Source organism: Nicotiana sylvestris, chromosome 9 (assembly GCF_000393655.2).
Source record: "Nicotiana sylvestris chromosome 9, ASM39365v2, whole genome shotgun sequence".
NCBI lineage: Eukaryota > Viridiplantae > Streptophyta > Magnoliopsida > Solanales > Solanaceae > Nicotiana > Nicotiana sylvestris.
In genome coordinates this window covers 28,276,294-28,291,832 of record NC_091065.1, presented here as the reverse complement: position 1 = coordinate 28,291,832, position 15,539 = coordinate 28,276,294, and the positions used below count along the sequence as shown (strand labels likewise).

General features: G+C 41.3%; 1 protein-coding gene across 1 annotated transcript; it reads right to left on the bottom strand.

Moving 5' to 3' along the window:
- Positions 1 to 4,052: 4,052 nt before the first annotated feature.
- Positions 4,053 to 8,383, bottom strand: LOC138877371 (uncharacterized). The gene is made up of 5 exons (XM_070156979.1): positions 7,920 to 8,383; positions 7,521 to 7,815; positions 6,796 to 7,316; positions 5,209 to 5,631; positions 4,053 to 4,566 (listed from the first exon to the last, which is right to left on the bottom strand). The coding sequence occupies exons 1-5, from the start codon at positions 8,381 to 8,383 to the stop codon at positions 4,053 to 4,055; spliced, it is 2,217 nt and encodes a 738-aa protein (XP_070013080.1).
- Between the last annotated feature and the right edge of the window lie 7,156 nt (positions 8,384 to 15,539).

The window sequence follows — 15,539 nt, the reverse complement described above, 5'->3', positions numbered from 1 at the left end:
AATCAGGTCAGTGTAGTTTGGGGAGTTTCGATAGCTGGGACTACCAGGAAGCTATGATTTCACTGTTGCTGCTGATGCTGCTTGCTGAACTCCTTATTACACCAAGACAAAATAAAAGAAGCTAGACTAAACTATGATCTATGAATTACAAGAGTCCTATCTACATATCTTCGAACTTAATCTTGCAATTTCTGTCGCTCTGTTGACTTGTACTCTTCAGGTGAGCTTCTTTTGTCGCTGACTTGAACTGTATTCTGAGGTGAATTCTTTTATTCTTCAGGCGGGCGCTTGATTGCCAACATTTGACTGTATTACCTTGTTCTTCAGGCGGGCACCTGATTACCAAAACTTGAATTGTATTCCTTTTGTTACCTTAAACTGTTTTCCCTTGAGACCTGTGATGTCTTCTTTTGAAACTTGAACTGCTTTCCTTGTTCTCTAGGTGGATGCCTGATTGTCGAAACTTTAACTGTATTCCCTTGCAATCCAGGTGGGCGTTTGATTTCCAACACTTTAATTGTATTCTCTTGCTCTCTAAATGGGCGCCTTATTGCCGAAACTTTAATTGTATTCCCTTGTTCTCCAGGTGGATGCCTGATTGCCGAAACTTTAACTGTATTCCCTTGCTCTCTAAGTGGATGCCTGATTGCCGAAACATTAACTGTATTCCCTTGATCTCTAGGTGGGCGCATGATTTCAAACACTTTAACTGCTTTTCCCTTGAAACATGACTTGTCTTCCCTTGTTTTCCAGGCAGACTCCTGATTGCTGAACTTGAACCGTCTTTCTTTGAACATTGCTGCTTTCCCTTTATTCTCCAGGTGGATGCTTGATTACTAACATTTGAACTATTTTTCCTTGAGACTTAAACTATTTTTCCTTGTTCTCTAGGTGGGCTCCTGATTGCTGAACTTGAATTGCCTTCCTTTGAGACTGCTATTTCTTAGAACTGTCTTCCCTTGTTTCTCCGGGTGGGTGCCTGATTGCTTGAACTTGAACTGCTTTCTATTCTTGAAACTTGTGTTTCTTTCCCTTTCTCTCCAGGTGGGTGCCTGATTACAACAGAATAGACAAAACAAAGAAGATTTTCTACCCTAGTTTGGTAGCTGGGCACATCTGTGAGTGTTAATTGAATCATGTTACCCAATATCTCTAAGAATTTAAAAGCTAGATCCCATTTTTCAAGAGGGTCCTGAAAAGAGAATATCATCTTAAGAAGGACAACTTTAAAGCTAAATTATGTTTCCTAAAGGTAGGAATTATGCTAAATCTCATCATCTAATGGAGGTCTTAAAACTAAGTTCCATTATTCAGGAGGGTCCTGAAAATTTCAAATTGAATCTCATCCTAAATATGAAAACTTCAAAGCCAACTTATATATCCTCAAGGTAGAGCTTATGCTAGATCTTGTTACTCATGAATGTTTTGAATTTTAACTAGGTCCCATTGTCCAGGAGGGTCCTGATAACTTCAATTAAATCCCATTATCCAGGCGGGTCCTGAGAATTTACGGTCGAAACTGTCCGGTACATGCTTTCCCCACGGACGATTCCTCCCAATAAATGAAATTCCTTGAGACTATTTTAATCAAAGAAAATTTTATCAGTTTAAAAATGTGGTGGTTAGCTTGCAACATTGTTACTGGAGGTGGCCCTTTCGTTGCCGTGCTTTGCTTTGCACTGGACAAGAATTGCTTGCCTTTTCTGATTGAATTTCAATCACAGGACTCTGGATGACCCGAATGCTATACACCCAACCCGTTGCTTTACATTTCAGACCTTTCTACCTGAAACTATGTATTTCCCACAAGATTCCCAAACCATTCGCCCAATGGAGCTTTCACTGACACCTTATTTTCACTTTGCATCATGCTATCTCTTGTATGCTTTAGCCGCACTTTGCTTTGTGCAATTTTGGAAGTTGGTAGTAAGCTTTGAAATCCTTTCTTACTGGCTTAAACATAGCTGACATTGGAAAAGCTTTAGAGAGATAAACCCACAAGAAATGAAATGCAATGACTTCGAGGGTAAAGGAATAAAGAAGAGAAACTAAAACAAGATGACTGTTTGAGGGAGAAAATGAAAAGGAACTTACCTGAGTGAGGCAGCTGGAACCAATGATCATGACATGCATTTCAGATTAATCAGCCCGGCCCGTTCAACCAATCACCTTTCAGTTGACATACTTATGCCCCAAGATCTCCATAACCCAATTTCTTTGCCAAATCACTGACCTTGTTCGGCTTGCGGTGCCCTGAAGGGTTTTCACCAATAAACCTCTCTCATTTGTTCATTTTTCAACTCATTGTTCCCTTACGGTTCCATGAGGATTTTCACCAATAAAGCTCTCTCATTTTAATTTCTCTCATCTTTCCATTGCCTTACGGTGCCCCTGAATGTTTTCACCAATAAGACTCCCTCATTTTTCATTTCTCCTGCTTAGACTGAAGTGTTGCCCCTGATATGAATCATACCTCTACTCACTCGACTTGGCATCTCTCGAAGACTAATCAGAAGGTTTCTCTGGACCGTAATGTGGTCTTTGGGATACGGTTAGAAAGAAAGGGTATCACAAAGGCTCGAAAGAGCTTAAATAGGTTCAAAATTACAACTTTTAGAATAAAATTTCTTATGACAACCACAACTTTCTGCCCCAGTTTCTTTGCTTGGGGACTTTTGAATTTAATTTGATGGGACCGAACCGTGAGGCTGCCTACGTATCCTTAAAAGGAATCAGGTCGAACGTAGTTCATGACATAGGAATTGCTTTATTGTTGTTACTTTTCTCTTTTCTTTTCTTTCTCTCTTTTTCCTTTTCTTTTCTTTTTCTTTATTTCTTTTCTTTTTTTTCTTTTTCTTTCTTCTTTTTTTTCCTTTCCATTCTTTTCTTTTTTTTCTTTTTCTTTCTTCTTTTTTCCTTTCCATTCTTTTCTTTTCTCTTATCTTCTTCTCCTTTTTTATTACCTTGTGTGTTCATGTTTCTGAATTTTGCTACTGATTCCAAAAGAGGGGTATGAAAGTAAATAAATAAGGCTCAAAGGGGTGTCAAGGGATAAAGTGTTTAGATAGCAGAATAAAATGCCTTCGTAATTCCAATCTTCAAAATATGCTAAGTACAAACAACAATTTAGACAAACCAAAGAAATCATACATAATATCTTTTGACTGCATCAGAATTGATAGTCATATATATATATTTGCCTTCTATATCTATTAAATAGAAAGCACCATTGGACAACACTTTCATTATGATGAACGGCCCCAGCCAATTTGGGGCGAACTTGCCTTTTGCTTCAGCCTGATGTGGAAGGATGTGTTTCAATACTTGCTGACCCACTTCAAATTTCCGGGGACGCACCTTCTTGTTATATGCTCTTGCCATTCTCTTTTGATATAACTGACCTTGACACACTGCTGCAAACCTCTTCTTATCAATCAAACTCAATTACTCCAGACAGGTTTTGACCCACTCATCATCATCAATCTCGGCTTCAGCAACAATCCAAAGGGATGGAATTTCAACTTCCGCGGGTATCACCGCCTTAGTGCCATATACTAACAAATAAGGAATTGCACCTGCTAAAGTTTGAACAGTAGTGCGGTAACCTAGCAAAGCAAAAGGCAACTTCTCATGCCATTGCCTTGACCCTTGTACCATTTTCCGAAGTATCTTCTTTATATTCTTGTTGGCTGCCTTGACTGATCCATTCACCTTGGGGCGGTATGGGGTGGAATTGCAATGCGTAATCTTAAATTGTTGACATGCTTCCTTCATCAGATGATTGTAAAGATTAGCACCATTGTCTGTGATGATTATCTTTGGGATTCCGAACCGACAAATGATATTCGAATGAATGAAATCGACTACTTCCTTCTTGGTCACAAATTTGAAAGTTTTAGCTTCAACCCACTTAGTGAAATAATCAATGGCCACTAGAATGAACCTGTGCCCATTGGATGCTACTGGCTCAATTGGTCCGATGATGTCCATACTCCAAAGAACAAAGAGACATGGTGCGGACATTGTGTGCAATTCAGATGGTGGAGAATGAATCAAATCTCCGTGTACTTGGCACTGATGACACTTGCGGAAAAACTAATGCAATCTCGCTCCATGGTGAGGAAATAATAACCTGCTCGGAGAATTTTCTTTCCCAGAACATACTCACTCATATATGATCCGCAGACTACGGAATGTACTTCGGTCATGATAGTCGATGCTTGTCTAGCATCTATGCATCTTAACAATTGAAGATCTAGAGTTCTTTTGTACAAAACTCCTCCACTATAGAAAAATCCACTTGTCAAAAATCGAATTGCTCTCTTTTGATCACCCGCTGCCTGTACTGGATATACCCCCATTCTGATATACTCCCTGATGTCATGAAACCATGGATCACCATCAAGTTCTTCCTCAATCAAATTACAATAAGCATGCTGATCACGAACTTGAATATGCAGCGGGTCAACGTAAGCTTTGTCCAGATGGTGCAACATTGACGCCAACGTAGCCAAAGCATCGACAACCTCATTATGGATCCTTGTAATATGTCTGAAATCTATTGATCTAAACCATTGACAAAGATCATGCAGACATTGCCGATACAGTATAACCTTTAAATCCTGTGTCTCCCATTCTCCTTGAATGTGGTGCACCAGAAGGTCCGAGTCTCCCAAGACCAAGACTTCCTAGATTCCTATATCTACAGCTAGCCTTAGTCCCAAAATGTATGCCTCGTACTCATCCATATTGTTGGTACATCAGAAATGCAACTAGGCCGTAATAGGGTAGAGATTCCCTATTTCAGAAATAAGCACTGCCCCTATCCCGACACTTTTCATATTGGCAGCCCCATCGAAGAAAAGTTTCCAACCGGGCTTTTCATCCTTCTCGATCTCGTCAATATGTATTACCTCTTCGTCATGAAAATTAGTCTTTAAAGGTTCATATTCTTCATCCATCGGGTTCTCGGCCAAGTGATCGGCTAAAGCTTGGGCCTTCATCGCCGTCCGAGTCACATATATGATGTTAAATTCTATGAGCAAGATCTGCAACTTTGCGAGCCTTCCTGTGGGCATGGGCTTCTGAAAGATATACTTCAAAGGATCCAGGCGAGAGATGAGGTAAGTAGTGTAGGATGACAAATAATGCTTGAACTTCTGTGCTACCCAAGTCAGGGCGCAACATGTCCTTTCAAGGGGAGTATACTTAACCTCATAAGATGTGAACTTCTTGCTGAGATAGTAGATGGCTTGCTCTTTCCTGCTAGTGATGTCACGTTGACCCAATACACAGCCAAACGAGTTGTCCAAGACTGTGAAATAAAGAATTAAAGGCCTCTCAGGTTCTGGCGGGACCAACACATGTGGGTTTGACAAGTACTCTTTGATCTTATCAAATGCTTCCTGGAACTCATCAATCCATTTGACCACAACATCCCTCTTTAGCAACTTAAAGATGGTCTCAAAAGTTGTCGTGAGCCGAGCAATAAACCTGCTAATGTAGTTCAGTCTCCCTAGTAGACTCATCACCTCAGTCTTGTTCTTTGGCGGTGGTAATTCCTGGATAGCCTTGATCTTTGACAGATCCAACTTAATGCCCCGCCGACTGACTATGAATCCCAACAGTTTCCTGGAAGGAACACCAAATGCACACTTTGCAGGATTAAGCTTAAGATTGTACCTGCGGAGCCTCTAGAAAAACTTTCTCAAATCTTTGACATGGTCAGACTGCTTCCTAGACTTTATGATCACGTCATCTATGTAAACCTCAATCACCTTGTGTATCATGTCATGGAATATGGTAGTCATTTCCCTCATATAAGTTGCCCCAGCATTTTTCCAACTGAATGGCATGACCCGGTAGCAATATGTTCCCTATGGCGTGATAAATGTCTTCTTTTTCGCATCATCCTCATCCATTAAAATCTGATAATAGCCTGCATAGCAATCCACAAAATACCCAATCTCATGCTTGGCACAATTATCAATCAAAATGTGAATGTTTGGCAGTGGGAAATTGTCCTTTGGACTTGCTTTGTTGAGATCACGGTAGTCAACACACACTCTGGTCTTACCATCTTTCTTTGGCACAGGCACAACGTTGGCTAACCACGTGGGATACCGTGTGACTCGAATGACCTTCGCATCAAGCTGCTTTGTGACCTCTTCTTTAATCTACACACTCATGTTAGTTTTGAACTTTCTCAACTTCTGCTTAACGGGAGGAAATGCTGGATCAATTGGCAATTTGTGGACCACCAAATCGGTAATCAAGACTGGCATGTTATCATACGACCATGCAAAAATATCCTTATATTCAAACAATGCTTTAATTATTTCTTCCCCGATTTGGGGTTCAAGATGGACACTTATCTTAGTTTCTCTGACATTATCTGGGTCTCCTAGATTGATTGCTTCCGTATTGTTCAGATTAGGCTTGGGTTTTTCTTCAAAATGATTTAGTTCCTTACTAATCTCTTCAAAGGCCTCATCCTCATCATATTCTGATTCATCATCACACTCTATTTCTTGGATTATTATTTCAGAATTAGATTGACTTTTAAGACTTGGCCGAAGATTCCTCATGCATGTCATGTCATTGAAACTAGCATAAAAAGAACTATACAGAAAAGAAAAGAAAACAAAAATAAAACTATCAGGAATGATGGAAAAGGAAATTGCATTTCATTGAAAAATAAAGGATAACAGGGATTATACATCAACAAGCGGAAAATAAAAGTCTGGGTTACAAACCTAAAATGACCCAAAAAGAAAGGAAAACAAAACAAACTACCAAGTCTCCATCCAGGTAGGGAGAGGAGTAGCCTTCCAATTGTTAAGCTTTACGTTCGGCCTGACGAACTGCACGTCCGCTTTGCTAGAACCTTCTCCAACTTCTACCATGTTCACATCATCAAACAACCTCAGGAACCTTTCAATTAACTCCTCATCGATGTCAATCACAAAACTCGGAACTATCGTCACTAGGCATTTCCAGGCACCAGGCTTGACAAAAGACCTGGAGAGATGCGGAATAGGCTTTGGATGTGACCACGCCTTCTGTTTAAACCTTTTAGCCCTTTTCACATCTGTCATTGTAGGTTTGAATCTAAGACCAAACTTACCCAAATTATCAGGGAGGGATACTGGTTGTATGATACCCTGTAGAGACGCACCCAGACCTTTACCTAGCACAACGCCATTTTTTAGTATTTCAAAGGCCACCGTGACTAATTCAGACGTTATCTTTGGAGTTGGAATACGTTTCCCTTCTGGAACCTTCTCAACTGGCACTGTTTCAAAAACCTGATACACCTAAGGCCATTTATCATCTTTGGCCTCAATGAACGGGATGGAGGCATCGCTATGAGCACACAAATTCTCCTCACCATGCACGACGATCTTCTGCATATCCCACTCGAACTTGACCATCTAATGCAAAGTGGATGGGACTGCTTTGGCGGCATGAATCCACGGTCAACCTAATAGCAAACTGTAGGAGACGGCCACATCCAGTACCTGGAACTCCATGGTGAATTCCACCGGTCCAATTGTCAACTCGAGCACTATATCACCAACCGAGTCTTTTCCTCCACCATTAAAACCTCGGACGCATATGTTGTTTTTGTGAATCCTCTCATCATCAACTTTCAACTTGTTCAGAGTGGAGAGAGGGAAGATGTTTGCACTAGAACCATTGTCAACTAATACCTTGGTGACTACAGAATCTTCATATTTCACAGGCAACTCATCATCAGAGAAGGTGACCCTGTTCACCTCAAATATTTTTTGGCAATCTTCTCTGGATGGTTCACTGAAATTTTGTCGGGGACATGAGCTTCGTTCAAAATTTTCATCAGGGCTCGGCGATGCTCATTTGAGTGGATTATCAATGACAACAAGGAAATCTGAGCAGACAACTTTCTCAACTGCTCCACGATGGAATAATCTTGTACCTTCATTTTTCTCAGAAACTCTTCCGCCTCTTTTTCAGTCACTACCTTCTTTACTAGGATTGGATTATCTTTGGATGTTTTAGCTTTCCTTAACTCTTCCGGGGCAAAGCATCTCCCTGAACGAGTTAATCCTTGGGCCTCATTGACTTCTTCTTTCACTTCTTTTCCCTTATAGGTCACTATCACCCATTCATAGTTCCATGGGATTGCCTTGCTGTTGATTACCGACAACTGGGTTACAGGCTTGATGATGACATGATCCGTACTGGCACCCTCTATAATTATGATAGGATTATTTTCCAACCCTAGCACGACTACTTTTGACTTTTCTTGCTTCGTTATAACATCACTTGGGGATGTTTTCTCAGCTACCATAGATAGCTTACCATTTGCCATGCTCAATTTGTTCATTGATCCTTCAACCATTGGTTTTTTGATTGGCTTGACCTCACTGGACTGAATCATCATGACGGACTGTGAAGGCTTCTTGGGTTCCCCCCCCCCTTTGTGTACTATCTCGATCATGTTCGTTTCCTGATGGGTCGGCAATAGGTTCTGGTTGATGTTGGGTGCCTCTGGAGTTTGGACTTCAATCTGGTTTATGTCGATGAGCTCCTGGGTGGCATTTTTCAAGTGCCAACACTTCTCCGTATCATGCCCCGAGGTACCAGAACAATATTCACAGCTCACGGAGTAATCAAGATTCTTTGGACGAGGGTTTGGCAATTTTGACTAAATTGGCCTCAGCATATCCAATTGCCTCAATCTATGGAATAAACTGGTATAAGACACCCCCGATGGGATGAAGCTTTTCTTCTGCTGCAACCTCTCATTTTTGAATGCTGGATTAGGCCAGAAACCTGGGTCGACAGGGTTTCGGTAGGCTCATGCGGGTGGGTAAGCATTTTATGGAGCTGGATAGGTATTTTGTGGGATTTGGGCACGCCATTGCACGTAGGCAGGAGGTTGAGTATATGTCTGGGCGTGGTGGATAGAAATATGAGGGTCTGGTGATGGGAAGTAGTGTTGGGGTCGATTATACGAGGTTTGGGTATAGGTTCGGTGAGGGGGTCGAGGCTGGGTATAATGAGGTGACGGGCCCCTAGGTCCAAACCATGATTCTGAGTCAATTGTTGCCACATCTTCTTTCATTTTCTTTCTAATCACTCCCCTAGTACCGTTCTAAATGGCTTGGGTAGTTGCCTTGATAGCCGAGTAGCTCATGATTTTGCTTGATTTAAGCCTTTCTTCCACCATGCCGCCCATCTTCACTACCTTGTTGAAAGACTTGCCTATGGCTGATATTATATGGCCAAAGTAAATGGGCTCCAGAGCATACAGAAAGTACTCCACCATTTCGCTCTCCTCTATTGGGGGGGGGTTAACTCTTGCCGCTTGTTCTCTTCAATGAAAACTGTATTCTCTGAAACTTTCACTAGGCTTCTTCTCAATCTTAGTCAAAGACAAATGATCTGGAACAATCTCGATGTTCTACTGGAAGTGACGAGCGAATGCTTGGGCCAAATCATCCCAGGTATACCATCTGCTGTGATCTTGATGAGTGTACCACTCCAATGCCGATCCACTCAGACTCTGGCTAAAGTATGCCATCAGTAGCTCATCTTTCCCACCGGCTCTTCTCATTTTACTATAGAATCCCATCAAATGGGCCACCGGATCTCCGTGCTCGTCATATAGATCAAATTTGGGCATCTTGAATCCCACAAGCAACTGAATGTCGGGGAACAGACACAAATCTTTGTAGACTACGCTCAGCTAGCCTCCTAATCCCTGTATGTTTCTGAATGACTGTTCCAAGCTTCTTACCTTCCTGAACATCTCCTCCTGCTCTGGGTTTTTAGGTGGTTTCTCAGTCTCAACTAGGAGGTCGAAATGAGGAGTGTAGGAGTAATGCTCTGGGGCCTTGAAAGTAGGCTCTTTGGATAGTATTGGTTATCTTGGGTCTAGAATAAGTGCTCACTGGAGGATCGATGGAGTGTAGCGGGTAGGGGTACCACGAAAATAGGGGTGGCTGGTGGAGGGGGTATGTGATTGGTTTGGGTGGTGGAGCTTGTAGGGTTTGGGAAGTAGTGCCTTGGTGGTGGTGGTAAATGGGGAAGCCTAGAGATGAATCGATAGTGGGAGGTTCTTGGGATTGAGCCAGCGGCAGGACGAAAGTAGGGTTGGCGGGGCATGGCGGTGGTGGATGCCCTTTCATCTACGCCTGGTACATCTCCACCATCTGGTGTTTCAACTTATGTAACTCCTCTTTCAGATTAACATCAGACTCTTCCTCCTCCCTGGACGGATCGATAACACTTGCATCCAATTCTTGGCCAGCCATGATCAACTTGTCTTTGGACCTGGTGTTGTACGGGTGAGTTGCCAGAATGCCAAACAAACTAACCACCTGCCTGTACTTGATGACAACAAGCAAACATGTTAGCGATTAGAGCTTAACAGATAGGCAATCGCACGTTGGGGGATGTAATGCACCTAAGCAGTTAACCATTTCTAGCATGCATTTGAACGGCCGCTTGTGTCTTCCCAACTTTCACTAATTTTTAATTTTGCAACTTCTCTCTTCTTTTTTTTCGTTCTTGCTTTTCTTTGCTTGGTTCTTGTTTTTTCCTTTATTCTCTCATTTTTTCTCTCTTGTTTTGCCATTATTTCTCTCCGACAACTTTCTTGTTTTCTCTCTTTCTTTCTTCTTCTTTTTTTCTTTTCATTTCACGGTTATGATCAAATCCTATAGGGATTGCCTATGTATCATGACGCCGCATGAATCAGATCAAGCGTAATTCAGGGAATAAGTGTAAAATAAAATAATAAAAAAACAATTTTTGGGTTTTTCAAATTTTCATAAAATAAAAAACATCTTAATTGTAACGACTTTTTCTACAGAATTTAATCATAAAAACTAACAGACTCGAAAAAGGGGAACTAATAGACTCCAACAGAAAAATGAAAATACAAACTCGAAAACAAAGTAACAGACTCTGGAAGAAAGCTGAAAATATTGACTCGAATGAAAATCATGAATACATAAGTGCCTCAACTGCTCCATGGGCCCACGGGACATCAGTCGGTCTCGTCGCAGGCCTATGCACCTTATCTTCTTGAAGGCGGAATAGGTCATCCATGATCTGTCGGACAAAAATCATAACGAAAGCGAAGAACATAGACCTGGTCATATCTTCCCACTCGTTGCACTTCATCGCAATGTAGTCCGCAATGCTCCTAACCCTTTCTCTGATAATACCCTTCTCTTGTAGCAACCGTCCGATATGCTGAGACCTGGCCCCCAAAACTTGTTCTGTTATATGATTTTGCTCTTGAAGCTGTTGCAGGTCTTTTCCTCTTTCTGTTTTGAAGCTCTTGGTTTGTTTCACCATCTCATTCTCAAGGGTAGTTAGTTTTTTCTTCAAATTGGTAGCTTCTCCCTCATATTTCCTTTTTAATTGTTGGACAAACTCTGCTCTTCCCTCTGCATTCTTCGCCAACTGTGCTCGGGCTCTCGCCAGGTTACCCTCGGATTTTTTCAAATCATCCTCACACTCTGCTATTTTCCTCCTAAAACCACTTATGAGTCTTTCATCCTTTCGGCTCCTTTCCTGATTCTCAACAGCTATTTTCATTTTTTGGATCTGTGCTCGAAGGGCCTTGTTTTCTTGGGCCAATTTCTTCTTCTCCCCTTCATCAGTAGTGGCCTGTACACTTTTGTCAATTTTAAGATCTCGGATTTGTCCCTCCAATTTGCTTATGGTGGCTCTATAGCTTGTCTCTTTTTCCAACCAATCCCATTGCTCATGAGCTCCATCAGTGAATTGTTGGACATGGGGCCTTTTGGCGGGCCGTTTGGGCTCTTGATGGACTTGAGACCTTTTACTATACCAAGTTGTGTAACTAGGCTCCAACTCGCCTCTGGACAGATCACGTACCTGAGTCTTCGGCTCTAAGAAACTACATTGATGCCAAATCCGACGCAACCTTTCTTTCAGAAAAGCACTTTTGGTCCCAGTTCGATGGCCTGCCGACTCAAATCCTCATCATACGGAATAGTCTGGTACCTGCCTAGCTGGTGTAGAACTCTGTGCAGGGCATAAGGCTGAATGCTCTGGAAACCCATTAATAGAAGAAAACATACTTCGGTCGACATGTAAATGAATTCACAGACCGGGAGCCACCTGAATGTCCACTCAATCTTGCTTGCAGTCAGGGAGCTCAAATGTGCAAACCATGCATCCGTACCATCCGGAAACTCGTGACCTTCCACACGTTGTTCATGTTTTTCAATGCATTTAAGATCGGTCATGCCACAATTCATGTACCCCGGACGGTGGCAAAGGTGTTCCTCCATCCAGAGTTGTAGAAGTATATTGCATCCTTCAAAAAACTTTCCTCCTTCTTGGCAAACAGTTAGAGCTCGATAAATCTCCACCAAGATCATTGGTACAACGGTGCCATTTGCCTTTTTAGTCATGAAGTCGACTATTCCCACAAGCCCCAATTCTATGTTTCCATACTTTCTTGGGCAAATCAAAACACCCATGAATGCCACTATGAAAGCCAGTCCCCGCTGAGCTTCCCACTTATCTGTGTTCCCCGAATGAGTAAGACCGGTATCTGGCATCTCAAAACTGCGGGGATTCCCGTAATATCAGTATAAGAAGTAGAATGTGCAGAATCCCTTCTTGAACTTCCCGACTAATGCTTAGAAGGTCTAGAAACTTATGAGGATTCACTGTTCTTGGTGCCACCGGGTATTAATTTCTGAGATTTCCACTAAAGCCAGCGTAGCCCACTATTTCCTCAAGCGTAGGGGTTAGCTCAAAATCAGCGAAATGGAACACATTATGCGCTGGGTCTCAGAAGGGTATCAAAGCCTCAATTATATCCTTCCTCGGCTTAATCTTCAGAAGACCAACAAGACCGCCCAGAGCATTTATCATAGTTTCTCTACTGACTTTCCCCAAATCATTCCACCACATGTAGAGTTCTAACAGGATTTCCTCGAGGACTGTGAAAGATTCATTTTCAATCGTGCTCATCGTGCACATTTATTTAAAGTGGTTGATTAAAAGACTGTGATTTACTTTGACTCAAGAGAAAAATACCAATTTTCGAAAATTGCAATTTAAAACAAAACACTTTTATGAATACAACCCTTCAGCACCTCGAGAAAGAAAATTTTAGTGTTGTGTTTGCTAATGAACCAAAATTTGAAAAAGGACCTTAGGTGGATATTCTTGCAAAAGCAGCCTTCCGGTGCCCTTTTCTGGGGCATTTTGGCTTTTTCGGATAAGAACAACATTACCTAGCTTATTTATGACAAAACAGCGACACTTCATATTTTTGGATAATTTTTGCAAAAAATGGAGTTGGACCCAATGAGGGTTGCTTACGTATCCCACATCCAGTGAGAATCAAACTTGTGTAGTTCGGTCAATTTTGACGCAATAGAAAACATAAACATTTGAAATAGCTTTTTTCCCTTTTTCTGAAAATTTCGGCAGAGTTTCGGTGTATTTTGGACACTAGTTTTTTCAGAGGCGGGTAATTTACTCTCTTTCACCTCAATTTGGTTTTTCTCAATTTTCCCTTATTCTAAAAGCCGATCATCATGTAATCTGAGTCAAATAAATGTACAAGTAGCAAGTAAAATGCATCAGGATGGTCTTTTGATTTTGGGTGCACCTGTCCAAGATGGACACAACCCCTGTGTTGAGTCCCCAAAGTCAAATGCACGTGATGCAAACAAGCGTTCCTACTAGGGATCCAGCATGAGGCTATGTTATACTAGGTTTGAAAACCTGGGTTTATTTGTTCTAGACCTGACATACCCGAGCAGATAGCTCGAGTCGAGGGGGGCAGCGTACCGGGAATACAGAAGCTTCATTGGCTTTGCAACTTGTCCGAACCTCGTTCTAAAATTGGGATATGACTCTAACAGAAGAGAAATCACATGAAGTGCACACTTCCCAGATGATTTAGAATACTCAAAGAGAGGAGGGTTTCGTATCAATTTATATACAGTTCAACAATATCAAATTGGTAAAAAGCAACATTTAGCACATTAAGCCCGATCATGTAAATAAAATTAGATAATAAATAAAGCCAAATATAACAACTATTCTAAGCTCGACTTCTTGAACCCTGAACCATAGATTCTGGGTTCTTGTCCCCAGCAGAGTCGTCAGAGCTGTCATACCTCCTTTTTACCACCCCCGAAATGGTATAAGGGAGTTTTTCCAATTTAAGTAACAATCGAAACGGGATTTATTTATTTATTCAGAGTCACCACTTGGGATAATTTATGGTGTCCCAAGTCACCGGTTAAATCCCGAATCGAGGAAGGTTGAATCTGTTTTACAGTCCGCGAACACAGAAATCTGGGTAAAGAATTCTGTTAACCCGAGAGAAGGTGTTAGGCATTCCCGAGTTCCGTGGTTTTAGCACGGTCAATCAACTGTTATTATTGGCCTATTTATTTGATTTTAAAACATCTTTGAAACCTATGTGCATTTTTTAATTCTCTAACCACTTTTATTGATTTAAGGGATTATCTCAAGGTTATTTAAAATGCATCGCAGGCCACGCTATGATTAACGACGCGTTCTATTTAACCTTGATGAAATTAGGGTCGGGTCACATAAAATGCACACCCGGATTTATAACATGATAATTATTTGATTAACGCGCCTAAAGCAAACTACGAGATTTATTTTAGCATCTAAATTATAACATTCGTGAGGGCCATGGATGTTTTAATTAAAATGGCACACCTCAATCTAAACTAAATACGTTCAATTAGGAGGTTGCAAGGCTCTTGATCAATACAATTAAAAATTAATCTAACTTGGAATTTAGTCTAGGGCCTAATTACAGCCATGCGGCGAGGTACTTAAATGATTTTGACTGCTCGATAGAACCGAACCAGCTGCAGACCAACTGAGATTCACGAATCATGCCTTGGACTGGGATTGAAGGTGAGCCCATCTCTCAGGATGAGAGCCAACTACGCACAGCAGTGGGAACGAACCAAATACAGGTCCAGTAGGACGTTGGGCTTCAGTTACAAACCAGCCCATTAAACGTAAAGTGCAAGGAAAATATGAAGGGATGGGATAAATATTCTTGGGCCTGCCATTGAGGCCAAACATGGTAAAATAACATAGAGGAAAAATCTGGAAAGCCAACAGTACGTAAATCATTGTACAACTCATTTGAGAACATCAGCAGGTTTGAACATCAAATTGAAATTAACTGAGGCATTCACTTCTGACCCTCATGACTTTTTCATACATTACATTAGCTTGCATGTAGGCTCAGTGCTATTTAACAAAAATTTGAGCCATTTGAAGAAATAATTAACTAGTAAATGAAAATTAACAAGCCTTGACTTATGAAATAACAAACAAAATTAATCTAAACTATTAGAACCAAATATACACTAGATTGTAACCCTTCATAAAACTGCCAGCTATTCTCCACAGGAGTGATATCAATTTAGCTTCTAACTCTCATGGATCTGATCATGTCGAGATCAGATCCACCAAGAGCCATGCTACACACAGGCTAA